The sequence below is a fragment of the Aotus nancymaae genome, unplaced genomic scaffold, assembly GCF_030222135.1.
Source record: "Aotus nancymaae isolate 86718 unplaced genomic scaffold, 86718_ANA_hifiasm-v0.15.2.pri h1tg000030l, whole genome shotgun sequence".
In the NCBI taxonomy this organism is placed as follows: domain Eukaryota; kingdom Metazoa; phylum Chordata; class Mammalia; order Primates; family Aotidae; genus Aotus; species Aotus nancymaae.
In genome coordinates, this window is record NW_026988443.1 from 28,883,030 (window position 1) to 28,901,431 (window position 18,402).

Consider the following 18,402-nt stretch of genomic DNA (forward strand, 5'->3'; position numbering starts at 1 on the left):
CCAACTTCACAAACTTCCGGTCCCTTCCCCTCCCCAGCTGCCCTTGTCTAGGGAGGCTCATGCTTTGCTTTAATGAGGTGAGGAGACCATAGAATACCCATGGCCTTGGGGCTGTGGCCGGCAATGGCTGATTAGGGTAGAAACTGGAAAGTGTCACCTTCTCAGCAGAAGAAAGCAGGACCCCACACAGCCTGGGGAGCGGTTGCCCACTCACTCCTTGGTGAAGACCATAGCCCTGGCTTGGTCCCAAGGTGCTACTGAGAGAGGAACAAGACACCTCAGTCATGGCACACTGGGTGGTGTGCTTCCCCTCCAAGTTCTGTCTTGGTTTTACACAGTCATATGAAAGAAATAACCCCATTGCCCAAATGAAGCCTGGAGGAGATGCGCTACTATATACGTTTTTTTCTTTAAAAAAAATTTTTTTTGGTAGTTTTCTTAAAAAAAGTCTTTTGAGTTGCAGGTCAGGTGAGTTGTTTCTGGAAGTACCGGTAGTTCTGTTGGTATGAGAGAGACTTGTCTACAGGCAGGTAAACCCAAGTTTGCCAACAAAGGCAGGAACCCCAGCGGCCAGCTGCTGCTGCTGCACGAACGGTGAGGAGGAGGAGGACACCATGGACATGAGTGGAGGCTGGACGGGACAACGCAGTGGATACCTGCTGATGCTCTAACACGGGTGTTGGTGTCACCTCTGAGAAGAGCGAGGTGAGTGGGGACGCTATACAGGAGGGCTGTACAAACTGGGCACTGGATAGGTAGTTCCTTTGGTGGTCAAGGTGGCTCTACCTGTCCTTGAGCTCTCGTGTCACTCGCTTGGTGATCCGTCCACACATCAGGCCAATCAGGAACAATATACAGATGCTCCCACTGATCACAGAGAGAATGTAGTTCTTAGACGGAGATGTCATTACTTGCATGGCAAGATCAGAGAAGCCATCTGCTGGGGCCACCTAGAATGACACAGAGCAATGTGATTCTCTCAAAGAGCACTGGGCTAGTGGCAATGCTAGGTCTAACTTACCCTCTCAGTTCCTAGCTTAATTTATGTCTTTTCTTTTGGAGAGGGAGGGCAGGAGATAAGAAAAATCAACACAACCAGGTGCAGTGGCTCACATCTGTAATCCCAGCACTTTGGGAGGCTGAGGCGGGCGGATCATGAGGTCAGGAGTTCAAGAGCAGTCTGGCCAACACAGTAAAGCCCCATCTCTTCTAAAAATACAAAAAATTAGCTGGGCATGGTGGTGCGTGCCTGTAGTCCCAGTCACTCGGGAGGCTGAGGCAGGAGAATTGCTTTAACCCGAGAGGTGGAAGTTGAAGTTAGCCGAGATCACATCACTGCACTCAGCTTGGGCAACAGAGTGAGACTTTGTCTCAAAAAAAAAAAAAAGAAAAGAAAAATCAACACAAAGCTACAACTTTTTCCTAATCATAAAACTATATACATGTCTACTGCACAAAAGTAGAAATACAGAAAGATACAAAGTAGTGCAGTCACCCACAATTCCATCACAGTGATCTCCACTAACATCACAACACTGAAGATGTGTTGGGCCCTGGACAAAGGGCTCCCCCTGCCCTCACTCATTTAGTGCTCACACCAAGCCTAGCAGGCAATTTTTACCACTCCTATACTCTGGATGGAGAGGCACTGGCCCAGGGATGAACGTGGTTAAATGACTTCTATAAGGCCATGGGTTCTTCTATCTTTTGATTTATGTTCTTTAACTTCGTTTGCTGCCTTTCTTTAAAAAACAAAGAGAAAAGATGAGATTGCTTTGTATATTCTACGTTTTGTAAATTCTATATTTTGGCTTTTTTTTTAGTGAGTTGGGGTCTCGCTCTATTACCCAGGTTGGCATACAGTGGTGTGATCACAGCTCACTGCAGCCTCAAACTCCTGGGCTCAAGGGATCCTTCTACCTCAGCCTACAAGTACACCACCATGCCTAGCTAATTAAAACAATTTTTTTTCTGGCCAAGCATGGTGGCTTACGCCTGTAATCCCAGCACTTTGGGAGGCCACAGAGGCAGATCACATGAGGTCAGGAGTTCGGGACCAGCCTGGTCAACATGGCAAAACCCCCATCTCCTAAAAATACAAAAATTAGCCAAGTATAGTGACACACACCTGTAATCCCAGCTACTTGGGAGTCTGAGGTAGGAGAATAATTTGAACCCGGGAGGTGGAGGTTGCAGTGAGCTGAGATTGCACCACTGTACTCCAGCCTGGGCAACAAAGTGAAACTCCATATCAAAAAAAAAAATTCTATAGAGATGTAGTTTCCCTATGTTGCCCAAGTTGGTCTCAAACTCTTGGGCTCAAGCGATCCTCCTGCCTCAGTCTCCCAAGGTGCTGGGATAAGAGGGGTGAGCCACCATACCCAGCCTGTATTTTGACTTTTTTCACTCACCATTATATCATAAGCACTTCCCACAACAAAAACGTACAGGCAGAGACTCACCTAGACCACAAACAAGATCTCGTCTCCACAAAAAATTTAAAAAGTAGCTGAGTGTGGTGGCATGGCCTGTGGTCCCAGCTACTCAAAAATGATCACTTGACCCCAGGAGTTCGAGGCTGCAGTGAGCCATGTTCATGCCACTACACCATAAACATAACTTACATTGACAGAATATAGTTACTTGCCCTCTACTTGTGGACATTTATACTTTAACCTCAGCTAGTTTTCACCCCCAGTTTTCCACTGCTTTCCCCAGTAGACCTCAATGGTAGCCCACTATGGCAGAATCAGGACCGAAAGGGTCCCCAGGTGCACATGCCCCATTCTTTTGCATCCAATCCTGGCTGCTGAGATGGTGTGGCCCAGAGGCATCTGGGCTGTTTCTATGCTCATATCATATACACAGACAGAGCAGGGAAGAGTGAGATGAATGAGACTTGAGCTCCAATAGCTGCCAACACAAAACAAGCTGTGAGTTACTCTGAGTCACTCTGAAGCAGTAACACGCAGCTCAAAGGAGTGGACATAATGAGGGAGAATGAACTAACACAGCATCTCCTCCTGCTGCTTTGCTGAGCCATGGGCTTCAAAGGCGGCTTTCTTCCCTTGAGAGAAGGGTGAGGGGAGTGCTGACTATTGTGATATACAGGAGCCCTCCCCTGTAGCTTCCTGCTGTCTAGCTATGAAGACTTTCTCTGATTGTTCCTCTTGCCTTGTTACCCTGGACTTGGAAGTACATGGGTGATAAAAGAAATGCCCAGGAAGTAGGGGCAGTCCTGGAGTTACTCTCTTGATCTTAGGTCACTGCAAATGTCTATCCCAATGTTAGTTGATACAAAAGCATGGATCTAAAAACCTGAGGGACTTTGGGCAAGTCATGACCTCTGAAGTCAGTTTCCTTCACCGTAAAGTGAGGAAACAGGCATTCTACTTACCTCACAGGGTTTCAAGTTTCAAATGAGATAAAATGTCCACTAAAGTGTTACATAAACTACAAAGCAATGTATACACAAGAAGATGTGTTATTCTTCCCACTGAGGCTGAACCTCTATAGGAAAAACTTCCCCTAGCCCAAGAGCCTGCGTATCACACACATTCATGAGTGTTCTGCAGTCTCTTCATCCCCTTCTTCTCCATATTCCAGACCAGATGAGTACTGGCCTCACATACATATTTTTCTCCTAAAGACTGTGTAAAATGATAAAAACAAGCTTCAAGACAGGCGAGGCTGGATTTCTTTCTTTTGCATGGGTGTGACATCTCTTTTCTCTTTGGGTGACTCACTTTTCAGTTATGAATCGTGGGCTAAGTGAGAAACGGGTGGCCCTGGCAAAGCCTTGCAGACAGCCCGACCTACAGGGAGACGGCTCCAGGCTCATGGACAGCCAAGGAATTTTAGAAACACACCAACCACGTTTTCAAACACACTTACTGATAGTCTCATGATACGGATAAGGCCAGTACAGTATCTAAAAGAGACTGGACAACCACGGTGAGAAGAGCAGCATGGCCTCTGCTCAAGGATGACATGCAAATTCAAGTGTTCATATATTTTTATTTAAAAAAAAAAGAGGAGTTTTTTTTGGTCCTTACCTTTGCTGCATAACTCCACATTTCAATCCGGTCATTGAGGCGTTTTTTGCACTCAGGTTGTAGCCTCACCCGCTTATCCTCCAGTGCTTCCATGAGACAGGACATTTCTGTGGGAGGAAACAAGTAATAGGAAGGACCTGAAACTGCAGAATAGAGAAATCCCTGTAAAGTTGGGGAAAAGGGTCCACAACTACCAGATTCAGATCTGTAGGTTCAACAAAGTTAAAGACATACTAGGAAACTTGACCCAGGATCCAACAAGGGAGAGAAATGACATGTAACCTCCAGGGTTGGCATCCAAAGTCTCTCTTAAAACCTCCTTTTTTTTGAGACGGAGTTTCGCTCTTGTTACCCAGGCTGGAGTGCAATGGCGTGATCTCGGCTCACCGCAACCTCCGCCTCCTGGGTTCAAGCAATTCTCCTGCCTCAGCCTCCCGAGTAGCTGGGACTACAGGCGTGCGCCACCATGCCCAGCTAATTTTTGTATTTTTAATAGAGACGGGGTTTCACGATGTTGACCAGGATGGTCTCGATCTCTTGACCTCGTGATCCACCCGTCTCAGCCTCCCAGAGTGCTGGGATTACAGGCATGATCCACTGCGCCCGGCCAAACCTCCTTATTTTTAAGAGCCAGATGTGGTGGCAAACAATACTCAGAAGACTGAGGCAGGAGGGTCCCTTGAGCCCAGGAGTTTGAGACTACAATATGGTAAGACCTTGTCTCAAAAAATTAAAACAAGGGCCGGGCGCGGTGGCTCAAGCCTGTAATCCCAGCACTTTAGGAGGCCGAGGCAGGTGGATCACAAGGTCAAGAGATCAAGACCATCCTGGTCAACATGGTGAAACCCCGTCTCTACTAAAAATACAAAAAAAATTAGCTGGGCATAGTGGCGCGTGCCTGTAATCCCAGCTACTCAGGAGGCTGAGGCAGGAGAATTGCTTGAACCCAGGAGGCGGAGGTTGCGGTGAGCTGAGATTGCGCCATTGCACTCCAGCCTGGGTAACAAGAGTGAAACTCCGTCTCAAAAAAAAAAAAAAAAAAAATTAAAACAAAAACAGGCTGGGCTCAGTGGCTCATGGCTGTAATCCCAGCACTTTGGGAGGCAGAGGTGGGTAGATCACTTGTGGTCAGGAGTTTGACAGTACCATGGCCAACATGGCAAAACCCTGTCTCTACTAAAAAATACAAAAATTAGGGCCAGGTGTGGTGGCTCACGCCTGTAATCCCAATGCTTTGGGAGGCCGAGGCGGGTGGATCACGAGGTCAAGAGATCGAGACCATCCTGGTCAACATGGTGAAACCCCGTCTCTACTAAAAATACAAAAAAAATTAGCTGGGCATGGTGGTGCATGCCTGTAATCCCAGCTACTCAGGAAGCTGAGGCAGGAGAATTGCCTGAACCCAGGAGGCGGAGGTTGCAGTGAGCAGAGATCGCACCACTGCACTCCAGCCTGGGTAACAAGAGTAAAACTCGATCTCAAAAAAAAAAAAAAATATATATATATATATATATATATATATGCACAAAAATTAGCTAGGCATGGTGGCAGGTGCCTGCAGTCTCAGCTACTCAGGAGGGTGAGATGGGAAAAATCACTTGAACCCAGCAGGCGGAGGCTGCAGTGAGCTGAGATCATGCCACCACATGCCAACCTGGGCAACAGAGAGACACTGTCTCAAAAAAATAAATAAATAAAAATAAAACCAAATAACTTCTCTTAGTTTTATTTGGGCATATGTGGTTCAGAAAGAACTTTCACATCTGCTTTGGCTTCCTCCTCAGAGAACTGATGTACTGAGTCCACTGTGGCCACTGGGGAAGTGTATGAAGTAGTTTTTGGTTTGGGTACAGGGAAAAGGACCATGATGATGATTTAACTCCTGCTTGCCTGATAAATACCTCAACTCTCTTTTCTCATCAAATCTCGAGCTCTGGTCATGACGAGGTCAGTTCAAACCTGCAGGCTTATTCCTAATTTCATGATGCCACAAACGCCTAGTTTTGGCATCACTCAGGTCCCCTGGGAATGCTGTCTGTGACTGGGTTATAGCTACAGACCACAGTAGCTGCAACTGATGTCTAAGAGGGAGTCTTTGCTCTTCCCAAGAGAGTTCAGACAGAATCAGAGTGAACACAGAGACTTACGACGCCCGCGGCCAGGGGTGATGGCTGCGCAATGGTGTTTAATGTCCAGGGCACAAGCTGTATGAAGAACCGGGTCAACAAAGATGTCTGCTTTGCTTTCCTTCAGCATGTTTAACACTTCCTGGAAAAGGAGGGTCATTGCAGAAAGAGCTTTTGCAGGGGAAATGCATCAGATCTATTGTTTGTAAATCAAATCAACAAGTCAATCGGGGAAAGTTGAGGGCTAACAACAGAGACCACTTTGGGACAGGTGGCAAGGTGATGATGATGTACAGAATGCAGATCTTTAGCACCCAATTTAATTGAATAACTACCTTTTTAGGGATATAAAACTGTGTGTTTAAAAAAACCAGTGGACTGTAAGTGACCCTAAGATCAGATCTGGGTTTCTGGCATTCCCATATGTCATGTCATATTGTTTTAATATACCTAAATGTTAATATTTTTATTGGTGTGATACAACTATTGTGTTACATAAAGAAATATGAAAACGCCGGGCATGGTGGCTCACGCCTGTAATCCCAGCACTCTGGGAGGCCGAGGCGGGTGGATTACACAGGCATTTGAGTCCAGCCTGACCAACATGGTAAAAAGCCGTCTTTACTAAAAATACAAAAATTAGCTGGGCATGGTGGTGTGCACCTGTAATCCCAGCTACTCAGGAGGCTGATGCAGGAGAATCACTTGAACCTGGGAGACGGAGGTTGCAGTGAGCCAAGATTGCACCACTGCATTACAGCCTGGGCAACAGTGGATGACTCCGTCTCAAAAAAAAAAAAAAAAAAAAAGAAATATGAAAACATATGAAATCTTAAAATCAGAGTAATATGCTATAATATGCTATATTAAAATTCTTAATCAGGACTGGGAGTGGTGGCTCACGCCTGTAATCCCAGCACTTTGGGAGGACAAGATAGGAAGATCACTTGAGGCCAGGAGTTTGAGACCAGTGTGGGTAACACAGCAAGACTCTATCTCTACAGAAAACTAAAAAAAAAAAAATTAGCTGGGCATAGTTGTGGGCCCCGTGGTCCTAGCCACTTGGGAAGTGGAGGTGGGAGGATCGCTTGAGCCCAGTTTGAGGTTCAGTAAGCTATGACTGCACCACTGCACCCATCCTGGGAGACAGAGTGAGACCCTATCTCAAAAAAAAAAAAAAAAAAACTCAATTAGATAAAGGCATATTTGTTTACAAAATGTTCTACTTTACCTCTGTCATCCTCAGAAAGAAAAGTAGAATGGACAGAGCATAACATCTACTACAAGAGCAATTCTTATTTGTGCTTACAGATAATTTTGAATGAGAGGAATATCAACATGATGGAACTGAAATCAACTCTGCAGACTCTCCATTTATACATAAGGGAACTATGAGAATAAAGACAGGTTGGAAATGTTGCCATATATAAAAGTTACTGTGCTCCATTCAAGACTAGTCCCTATAAAACAGCAATAACAGAAATCAAAACAGAAAACCAAAAGCCAAATAATATTCCGAAATCCTCCCCACAGTTATATGGGAACATGTGATGATAAAGGAGGAAGAGGACAATGTATGGATCTAGCTTTCACCCACTCCCACCATTCCTCAGACAATGTGGAATCAGAAACATTTTTAGCAGATGAAAAAATCTGCATACAATATTCAATGATTCCATAATGACATCAACGAAACTCTTTTATAAAAGGCTATTTTTTAAAAAAAAGATCAAGTACATTATTTCACCTTCAATTTTGCAAGATAATGTATGCTTAGTGGTCATATTTTGACACATGTTTTTATATGACATTTCCGAAATGAACTACTTTCATTGATTTCTATGAATGTGGTACATTTACTGACATATTGGTACTGGCACTTGGCTTTGGTATACACTCACAGTATCTTTAAACAATGATCTAGTCATGGGGATGACACACAGTCATGTGTAATTAGTACATGTGAAAAGAATATTCATATTATAGGAGATGAGCAGTCAAGAACCAAATGAAAATTTGGTAAGAAGGAACAGCAAGAAAAGAGTGGTGGGCAGAAGGTTTAGATTTTTGGTTTTATTACCAAAGTAGGCAGACTATAGTATTAAAAGGAAGAAGAAGAAGAAAAAAATAAAACGTAGTGAGGAAAACAAGGTGATGGTGGTTACCTTTTTACACAATTCTGTTTTGATCTTGAGCAGGTTGACCTTAAGGCACTCCTCCACCTGACCAGTCTGCTCTTGGGCTGCTGCTTCTTCAGCACACAGACTAGAGATCTGTTCAGGAGACACAAAACACAAGGCCACCCCACTGAGCACAGAAATGAACCAAGTTTTGTTTTTGTTTTTGTTTTTTGAGACAGAGTCAAGCTCTCTTGCCCAGGCTGGAGGGCAGTGGTGCGACCTGGGCTCACTGCAACCTCTGCCTCTCAGGTTCAAGTGATTCTCCCCGCTCAGCCTCCCAAGCAGCTGGGACTACAGGCGTGTGCCACCACGCCTGACAGACTTTTTTATTTTTAGTAGAGATGGGGGTTTGCCATGTTGGCCAGGCTGGTCTCAAACTCCTGACCTCAGGTGATCCTCCCACCTTGGCCTCCCAAATTGCTGGAATTACAGATGTGAGCCGCCACACCCAGCCTGAACCAACAGTCTCAAAAGCAGATGGGTCCAGTGATTCCAATCAGCACTGGACACTGAGGAATCTGTGCCCCCTCTTGAGTGGTCCACTGCTGTTTTACAAGCCAGGGGTGGTAGCACTGCTATCACCAGAACCCTTGGTCTCTAAACATGTCAGTTTGATGATCCTCCCACACCTGTACCAGACCTCATCTCAAACAGCTTCCTGGTGGGTTTCGTGCCCCTTCTCCTGTATTGGATGCCAGGCTTCATTCTTCACAAGGACTGGCACACCGAATGGAAAATCAATAAATGCTGTATCTATGCTGTCAACACTGAGACTGGAGTCAGATCTCAGGACTTGTCAAAAAGAAGGCAGCTACTTGATTCCATAGAAGCAAGGTTATATAACCAAGTAATATATGAAAAGCAAACATTTGACATTCACATAGGTTCAGGGTTAACCCAAATTCACAACTTGAGAAAGTGTGCACATGCACACACCCACATACACACAGGTTGAGAAACACAGCCCATAGCCCACAGCAAAGACAAAAACCTTGACCTTTTTTTTTTTTTTTTTTTTGAGACAGTCTTGCTCTGTTGCTAGGCTGGCGTGCAATGCCACCATGCCTAGCTAATGTTTTGTATTTTAGTAGAGATGGGTTTTCACTATGGCCAGGATGGTCTCAATCTCCTGACCTCATGATCCGCCCACCTTGGCATCCCAAAGTGCTGGGATTACAGGTGTGAGCCACTGTGCCGGTCAAAAACCTTACCTTTCTTTGGACAGTTTTATGAGCAAGCTTTTTTGTAACAGCTTTTGCTATGAGCTCCTGAAACTGACATATGTTGAACAGGGCTGTACACATGGCCTTTTTCTTCTAGCTAAGAAGTCCAATAATTTCCAAGGATGGGCACTTCCTTACAGCCATTATATAGAAGTACCCTTTTTTTTTTTTTTGAGACAAGAGTCTTGCTTTGTTGCTGGGGTGCAGTGGTGTCATCTTAGCTTACTGTAACCTCCACCTCCTGGGTTCAAGTGGTTTTCCTGCCTCAGTTTCCCAAGAAGCTAGTATTACAGGTGTGTACCACCATGCCAGGCTAATTTTGTATTTTTAGTAGACACGAAGTTTCACCATGTTGGCCAGGCTGTTCTCAAACTCCTGACCCGAAGAGATCTACCCGTCTCAGTCTCCCAAAGTGCTGGATTATAGGCATGAGCCACTGTGCCCAGCTGGAAGCACTTTTATCTTTCTGGGAAGTCTTGGGGTATTCTGAGTTGACCATACAGAATAAGGAGAAGAGAAGAACAAATTTACAAGGAGAGCTATAATGAAAGAATACCCTCGTTTAACAGAGAAATATGCAACCAATGCTGTACAGTGTCAGGACTAACACCAAATTGAATTCAGTGTTACAGAGAACAGGAACGTAGATCATGGAGAGCCTAGAAGACGGCCTTCAATTCACCACAGATTATTCAGGACTGAAGGGAGAGAAAGTAAACAACTTTTCTCCAGTGAAAACTCTGAGCGGCTCCGTGTGCAACCAACTTTGCAGCAAATCCCACCTCGTCTGAGCAGTGCAGCTGCAGCTGAGGATCCAGGCGGTAGTCCAGGGCGGACTCCTGGATAATGATCCGGATCTGGTCTTCGCAGTCTGACGACAGGCGCTGCATGTGACAAAGGGAAGATACATCGGCTGATCAGAAAATGCAAAAGCAGGACATGAAAAAAATAAAATAAAAAGAAGAAAAAAAACAAAACGTCTGCTTTTGATCTGAGCCCTTAGCCCCCCAGCTTGGGGAAGATATGAAAAAGGTTTTTGGAAAACCAGAACAAGCTAGGGATTTCAAAAGAGAAAATTCCCAGGGATAGAGGCTCCATAAATATACCTTTGTAGAGAGCCCAGGCCAGTTTACCTGGTCAGCATATCTCAGCTTGAGGCAGGATATGACTTGTCCTTCTAATTCTGAATCATCCTTGGCTTTAGTCAGGATACCATGACAGAATTTAGGAATGTCAGCTTTACAGGCTTTTCTTAGCATGGGGTTTAAGCGGTAATCTAGAGCAGAAAGCAGTGAGTGTGTGACAAACATCCCACCTGGATTCACACATTTTTAGATATCCACCTTCCTAAAGGGAGCATATTATATCAATGACCATGACTACAACCATGAATTTGTCTATTCAATAAACGTTTACTGAGCTCTCACTACACTGTTTTTAATCGCAATATGATTTAGTTAATGAGTACTTCTGGAGGTCCTCAGGAATCTATCTACTTTGAGGGGTTTTATGGGGATTCCAACAGTCTAAGGAGTCCTCAGAAAAATCAAGCAGACATCAGCAACCTTCTCCGTAACAGATATTTTTGAGAACACTGAGAAGGAAATACAATATCCAACTCACTGTGCCCATGAAGTTACGAGGTCTTCCAGCCCAGAGTTGAAATGTCTCTGTTCCGAACTAGGTTACCCATACATTTTCCTGCCACACTCATCAAGTTTTATTGAATTTCTAGATTTCTCTTTCCAAGGAATGCTGGCCCTGATTCCTTCTGAACGTTCTTGAAGAGCAGTTTTCTGGTTCTTCTGGCCTCCTCTCTCCCCTGACTCTCCCTCTGTTTTTCTGGATGCTCCTCAGAAAAGGAAGTCTCCTGCTTACACTCAGACTCCTCCCTTCAAATTCCCAGTTTGATCAGGTCACGCTACAGCCACTGAATTCCTTTTAAGATACTCAACGGGGCCAGGAGAGCCAAGCTAATCTCTTACCTGTGTTCTGGGTGATTTGGCGCTTGGTTATCATTTGTTTGCATTTGGGATCCATCAATTCACTGTTTTTATTTTGCTTCAAGCACTGCAACATGGTTTTAGAATCTGCTTCTGGACAGAACCTCTGCAAAGAAACAGTTTTATAAAAACAGCTATCCAAATATGGCAATTAACTCCATTTGCGACGACTTTTTTTTTTTTTTTTCTGGGAGACGGAGTCTTGCTCTGTCACCCAGGCTGGAGTGCAGGGGCGCGATCTTGGCTCACTGAAACCTCCACCTCCTGGGTTCAGGTGATTCTCCTGCCTCAGCCTCCCGAGTAGCTGGGATTACAGGTGTGCGTCACCATGCTCAGCTAATTTTTCTATGTTTTTTTTAGTGGAGATGGGGTTTTACCATATTGGCCAGGCTGGTCTTCAACTATTGACTTCAGGTGATCTGCCGGCCTCTGCCACCCAAAGTGCTGGGATATAGGCGTGAGCCACCATTTCCTTGTCACTTTTTTTTTTTTAAAGGCTGATCAAGTGAAGCAACATGGGTGTAGAAGGAACAAATAAATCTGTAACTGGCTGTGATCAATTAGTTGTAAACACCACTGCACTTGGACTAGCCTGTGATTACCCTTAACATCTATCAGAAAGCTGATGAAAGCAGCAGCCTAAAGGCATCACATGGTACAAGAGGAGCAGCTAAGACTGAACAAGCACCCCACCCCAACTTTCCCTTTCTTATTCTCTACTGTATTTCTCACATTTCTTTTTACTACCTCTCACTGGTTCTTACTTTGGCACGGGACTGGTTTCCTATCTAGAAGGCGATGTTAAGTTAAATGGCATCTCAGGAACCTACTTATTGTTTAAGCATGAATGTAACACTGTACTAGGTGGCTGTGTAGCCCTCAAGCCCTAACTACCCAAGTCCTGTGGGAAAACCTAGGAATTCTCCACTAACCAATATGAATAAGGATGTGGGGTAAGGACTCACTGGTTCATCTTAACTAAAGGGCTATAATCCTACCAAGCAGTAAAGAACTAGGGCCCTGTACACTTACTGCTGTCCTTTAAATCAGGGATTAGTTTTGGACTTGTAATAAACTCCATCTCTGTTCTGCAAATCCACAAGTCTTCAAGTGTCACAGTGTCTGATACACCCTAGTTGAGACACTAGAGCATTGAACCTCTCTTCCTGGTTCTGTTTCTAGTTCTCTAAAGCATGTGATTATAATCTGCTGACATCTTGTTACGGGGACAGGGATAGCTCACTGACTTTTAGAAAATCTTACAAAGCTCTCTTAGATCAGAGCCTGATATTTCCATATAACTCAATTTCAACAGGCCAGTTAAAAAGATTAACATTGAAAATTCCAAATTCTCTCTGGAATTTATTTGAGTGTAAAAAGTAGCATTTTAATTTAAAGGAAAGCTGAAATAAAGGAGCTAGAACCTTGAGTTTAAATTAAAAAATTTTTTTCTTTTTTGAGACAGAATGCTGCTCTGTTGCTCAGGCTGGAGTGCAGCGTGTGATCTCAGCTCACTGCAGCCGCAGCCTCAGCCTCCGCTTCTGGGGTTCGAGCAATTCTCCTGCCTCAGCCTCCTGAGTAGCTGGGACTACAGGCGCGCACCACCACACCAGGCTAATTTTTGTATTTTTAGTTGAGACGGGGTTTCACCATGTTGGCCAGGCTGCTCTCTCTAACTCCTGACCTCAGGTGATTCTCCCGCCTTGGCCTCCCAAAGTGCTGAGATTATAGGCGTGAGCCACCTTGCCTATCGGAACCTTGAGTTGAATCTCCCTATGTGTGTGGCTAGATCAAGGAACTGACATCTAGGTACTCAGCTCAGCCCTGACGCAGAGAACATCTGGTGAAGGAGGGAATGACGCAAAACAATCTGTAGAACAGAAAAATCTTCTGAGTGTGGCAGATGGATGATCAGAACACTAGATGGTCACTTTCTCAGTATAGCTACCATAAGTTGTCCTCAAAACCAATCATTTATTTATTGCACATCTATTTACTTGTGCCTCAGGTCAAAGCGAGGTCAGTTTTCTCAGCTCTGTGGTTTCCAAACTTGAGCCTGCATCAGAATCCCCTGGGGAGGCTATTAAGACAAGCTTTGTGCTCTACTCCCAGAGCTTCTAATTTAGCAGATCTGGAAGGGGCCCAGGAATCGGCAGGTTCCCAGGGGTGCTGCGGCCACTGCTGCTGGTCTAGGGACCACGCTGAGAGAAAGCTGGGACTGAGGAAGTTGCTGTGGTTGTTTGTGCTTTGTTGTTTTGTTGTTCCCCCGTGCCCAGTCTTTGGTGTCGGCCCCTCACCTTTATCATCTGCTTGCAGACCCTCATGAGGGTGTAGTCTAGCTCTGGGTCCATCATCTCTGTCTCCTGCAGCTTAAATACTTTCTGGTGGCAGCGGGTACTTAGTTGCTTCTTGTTTTCTTTCAGACATTCAATAATCTACGGCATAAGAGTTACAGTCAAGTTGAGCGATGTTAGGGACTGATTATCCATGTGTTTGACTGAAGCATTTGGTTCCAGTGTGCCTCCCATTTCTCTATCCATTTCTAATTCCCGGGCAACAGGAATCTGGATTTTCTCACCAAGGAGAATTATGTTTAGAGATTTACAACTTTAGAGCTAACAGCAAACTCAACTGGATAAAAACTCAGTATGACTGGCAGGGTGCACTGGAGTCTAACAGGAAAGAAACACGCCCAAGGAATCTGGTTTCTTCCACCTTCCAGAGCTGCTTCTTGTCCAGATTCCTTCTGGAGCACACAATAGGTTATCTGCATTTTCCCGGAGCCAAAAGCCCCAACTAGACAGCAGGCACAAGCCAAGAGGTTCAATTCAACCCACTATTTATCACCTGAGAAAGACTACTGGATGCTAGTTATGAATCAGACCCAATTCTTAGCCTCATAAATTCAGAGCTGCACATGGCAAACTTATGTAAACAAGTATAATTTAAAAAAAGATGAGTTATCACTCAAAATACAAAAGCATAAATTGTTGTGAGATGAATTTTAAGATAGTGAATTAAGTATATCCTGAAATTTTCCCTTCCCTACACTAAACCTTTAGATATTATGAAAAGAAAGAAGGAGAGTAGATGGGAAGGCGCAGCAGCTGGGCTATAGCAGGAAACCATCAGACATCTGGGAAATCCTCAAGACACGACCAGGAATCACTAACTAGTTGAGGAACGCTAATATCATAAGAAAGGTCATAAATAAAATGAACCAAGGACTCAAAAACTGAGGGAAAGGTGTGATAGAGCAATCAAAACAAGAATTTTAAAATACATTTAAAATCCTCAGAACAACACAGAAGTCAACAGTAAGTAAGAATCAAGAACAGGTGGTTATGAAAATAAGCAATGAGAAATCTAGGAAATGGAAAACAAAACCTGATTGGTGGTGTCAGAATAGACAGAACTGAAGAATAAATTATAAGGTGGGAAAGAGAATCAAATAATTACCTAAAATGTAGTACCAAAGAAATGAAAAGTACCAAAGAAAAAGTTAAAGAGACGGGGGGCTGGGCGCGGTGGCACACGCCTGTAATCCCAGCTCTTTGGGAGGTCGAGGTGGATGGATCACAAGGTCAAGAGATCGAGACCATCCTGGTCAACATGGTGAAACCCCGTCTATACTAAAAAATACAAAAATTAGCTGGGCATGGTGGCGCGTGCCTGTAGTCCCAGCTACTCGGGAGACTGAGGCAGGAGAATTGCTTGAACCCAGGAGTCGGAGATTGCAGTGAGCCGAGATTGCACCACTGCACTCTAGCCTGGTGCCTGGCAACAAAGCAAGACTCTGTCTCAAAAAAAAAAAAAAAAAGAGAGAGAGACATGGAAGATGGACTCAGATGCTCCAATTGTTTAAAACAGGAGTTCCAGAAGGAAGGAAAGGGAAAGCAACATGTGACAGATCAATGATTGAGACTATTCCAGAAACGAAAGAAGACATAGATTGTGAGACTGAAAGTGCCAACCAGGATGAACACAACAAAACAAAAACCATACCTAATCACATCACAATGAAATTACAGATCACTACAGATAAAGCAAAGACTCTAAAACCTATCAGAAATAGATTAACTACAAAGCAATGAGACACAAACTGACATCAGACTTTGCATTGGCAACAGGAGATACAAGAGAACAATGAAGTAATTATCTCAAAGGCTAGAGCCCCATGGCCCTTGACTAGAAGAGGTAGCTGAGTCATAAGGAGAACATTTTTTAAAAAATCACTTGTTTGTATTTCACTCCTGGCAATTCTGGATAGGGTTCTGTTTCTGTGTATTAAAAAGAAGTGTCCTAGGTGATTCTGATGTGACCTCTAATTAAGAACTTCTGTGCAATGGGAACACAATGAGAAAATGGTTAATTTTGGAGGTGCAGAGCACTGGGAATGCTACAGAGGAGGAGGCATCTGAAGGATCATTAAGAGTTACTAGGCGGACAAGGTAGAGAAGGATGAGGTAATCTGGAAAAGGGAAGAAAATGAATTAGAGAGGAGTGAAGGTGAAGAACTCTGGAAAAAGCAGCCTGGTGTAGCTTAAGAATGGATGATTAGGTTGGATGGGATGAGACAGGTCCTGTCTTAATAGCAAAAACTTAATGACTATAAAGTAACCCTCTTTTGGGCACCAGCTTTTGAGAAAAGATTAAATGTTACCTTCAAATTATTTTACAATTAAAAAATAAAAGCAAAAAAAAAAAAAAAAGAAAAAAAAGAACAAAAAAAAGAAAAAAATTTAAAAGAAAATAAATAAATAAATAAACAAAAGCAAAAAGTTACCTGAGCATTGCCATACTGCACAGTGGAACAGTAGTTTTTGATGTCACTCTTGCAGGCTTCATACAGATCTGGCTCCAGGCGGATGTCCTCTGTCTGCATGAGGGAGCCAGCATGGGAAGGTGAGCTTGGTTTAGGGTGAAGATGTCAAATGTTCTATAGACTTATTTGGTGACTGCATCTTGTCTAGTGACCCTGGCTTCTACACAGGAAAGTGGCCTTGCAGCAAGAGAATCAGGCTTTACTTTCAATTCTGTCACCAACTAGCTGCATGGTCTTGGACCTTCTTTGCAAAATAGAATGCCACGTCTACCCTGAAACACCATATGTAGTCCTTCAAAGGATTGCTGCGAGACGTGAAAATCACTTGGAAAGTCAAAACCACTATATAAACATAGGGTTCTACTTTTATTATTACTTTAATTAAAGAGCTAGACTCAAAGTTAGAGAACCAAACCTTCCAGCTTGAAATAAGTTTTTTTTTTTTTTTTTGAGACAGAGTCTTGCTCTGTCACCCAGGATGGAGTACAGTGGCATGGTCTTGGCTCTCTGCAACCTCTGTTTCCTGGGTTCAAGCAATTCTCCTGCCTCAGTCTCTTGAGTAGCTGGCATGATAGGTGTGTGCCACCATACCTGGCTAAGTTTTGTCTTTTTGGTAGAGTTGGGGTTTTGCCATGTTGGCCAGGCTAGTCTTGAACTCCTGACCTCAAGTGATTCGACCGCATCAGCCTCCCAAAATGCTGGGATTACAGGCATGAGCCACACCATGCTGGCCCAAATCTCCTTTAGTTAAAGACAGGGTTTCATCATGTTGGCCAAGCTGGTTTCGAACTCCTGACCTTAAGCAATCCACCTGCCTTGGCCTCCTAAAGTGCTGGGATTACCTGCATGAGTCACCTGTGCCCAGCCCCCAAGGACATTATTGATCCAATGACTGGATCACATGCTTAATTAGAGCCTGTCTTACAGTTGGACTTCCTGTCATGTGTGGTAAGAAAGGTTTTATCAATCAAAATAAAAAGAATGACACAGCAAGCTAATGGTCATATGGTAAAACTTTAGCACAAGACTTCAAGTATTAACCCTCACAGTAGTGGCTAAAAAGCCTCCCCCTTGTCCTAGCCTCTCCCCAGCTTTCCAAGCCCTGGCCCACTGTGGTTTCTGGGAGCAGAGGTTGGGAGACATTACCATCTCCAGCTCCTCCACGCGGAGCTGCCTGCGGCACTTCAGGGACACCCTGTGCTCCTTGGCTTCCTGCAGAGTGTCGTTTCGCACGGTTGTGCTCAGGCAGATCACTACGTCCACCCTGTGAGTGAAAGGAGAAGCTTGAAGCTAGCTGAAGCCACACAAGGGCAGATGACCTGATAGCCTCGCTGGGGCAGGGGTCACGCCATTAACTAAGAATTCAGGATGCCCTTTTGGGGAATGTCTTTGCTGTGTGCATGTTTTTTTCAGGGTGCTAAAAGGTGCAATTTGACTGTGGGTGTCACAAAAGGCAGGCAGCAGCCTGAACACTGACTACATTCCTGACTGGAGGAGAAGCCAGAGAGGGCACATGTGTGCAAGGATGGTTCAACACTTCTGTTAAATACATCTTACCACAGAGGAATGCTGCTCTTAACTCCAGGACTGTGCCTTTGACCTGCTATGAAACTTGCTCCTGGAAGGTAGAGAAACCTGAGCAAACTAGGAACTTGGTTTATATGAGGGCAAGTGTTCTAGAAATGTGCCTTTCAAAGATCAACGTGGAAGAATTTGGGCAGCCATGCTGAAAAAGCTTATCAATTTCCTCATTAAGGCCTAATTTTTTTTTTTTAAACAAAGCATTCATCCACTGGTACAAAATTTTTTTTAAGAGGCGGGGTTTCACCACGTTGGCCAGGATGGTCTTGATCTCTTGACCTCATGATCTGCCTGCCTCGGCCTCCCAAAGTGCTGGGATTACAGGTGTGAGCCACCGTGCCTGGCCAAGACCTAATTCTTAAATGAATAAAGATTCTGTGTCTTCAGTAAGTATCTAATCAAGTACAAA

The 18,402-nt window shown here is 44.3% G+C and overlaps 1 protein-coding gene across 1 annotated transcript in view; it reads right to left on the minus strand.

The window, feature by feature from the left end:
• Nucleotides 1-374: 374 nt before the first annotated feature.
• GLG1 (golgi glycoprotein 1) overlaps nt 375-18,402 on the minus strand; it is a 155,550-nt gene continuing 137,522 nt past the window's right edge. The window contains exons 17-26 of the mRNA XM_012437442.3: nt 17,559-17,676; nt 16,374-16,466; nt 13,885-14,022; nt 11,570-11,693; nt 10,718-10,860; nt 10,367-10,468; nt 8,347-8,454; nt 6,203-6,323; nt 4,056-4,162; nt 375-950 (exon numbers count right to left, since the gene is read on the minus strand). Coding sequence (XP_012292865.2) covers nt 783-950; nt 4,056-4,162; nt 6,203-6,323; nt 8,347-8,454; nt 10,367-10,468; nt 10,718-10,860; nt 11,570-11,693; nt 13,885-14,022; nt 16,374-16,466; nt 17,559-17,676 — 1,222 coding nt within the window. The 3' untranslated portion in view covers nt 375-782. The remainder of the gene's footprint in view (nt 951-4,055; nt 4,163-6,202; nt 6,324-8,346; nt 8,455-10,366; nt 10,469-10,717; nt 10,861-11,569; nt 11,694-13,884; nt 14,023-16,373; nt 16,467-17,558; nt 17,677-18,402) is intronic.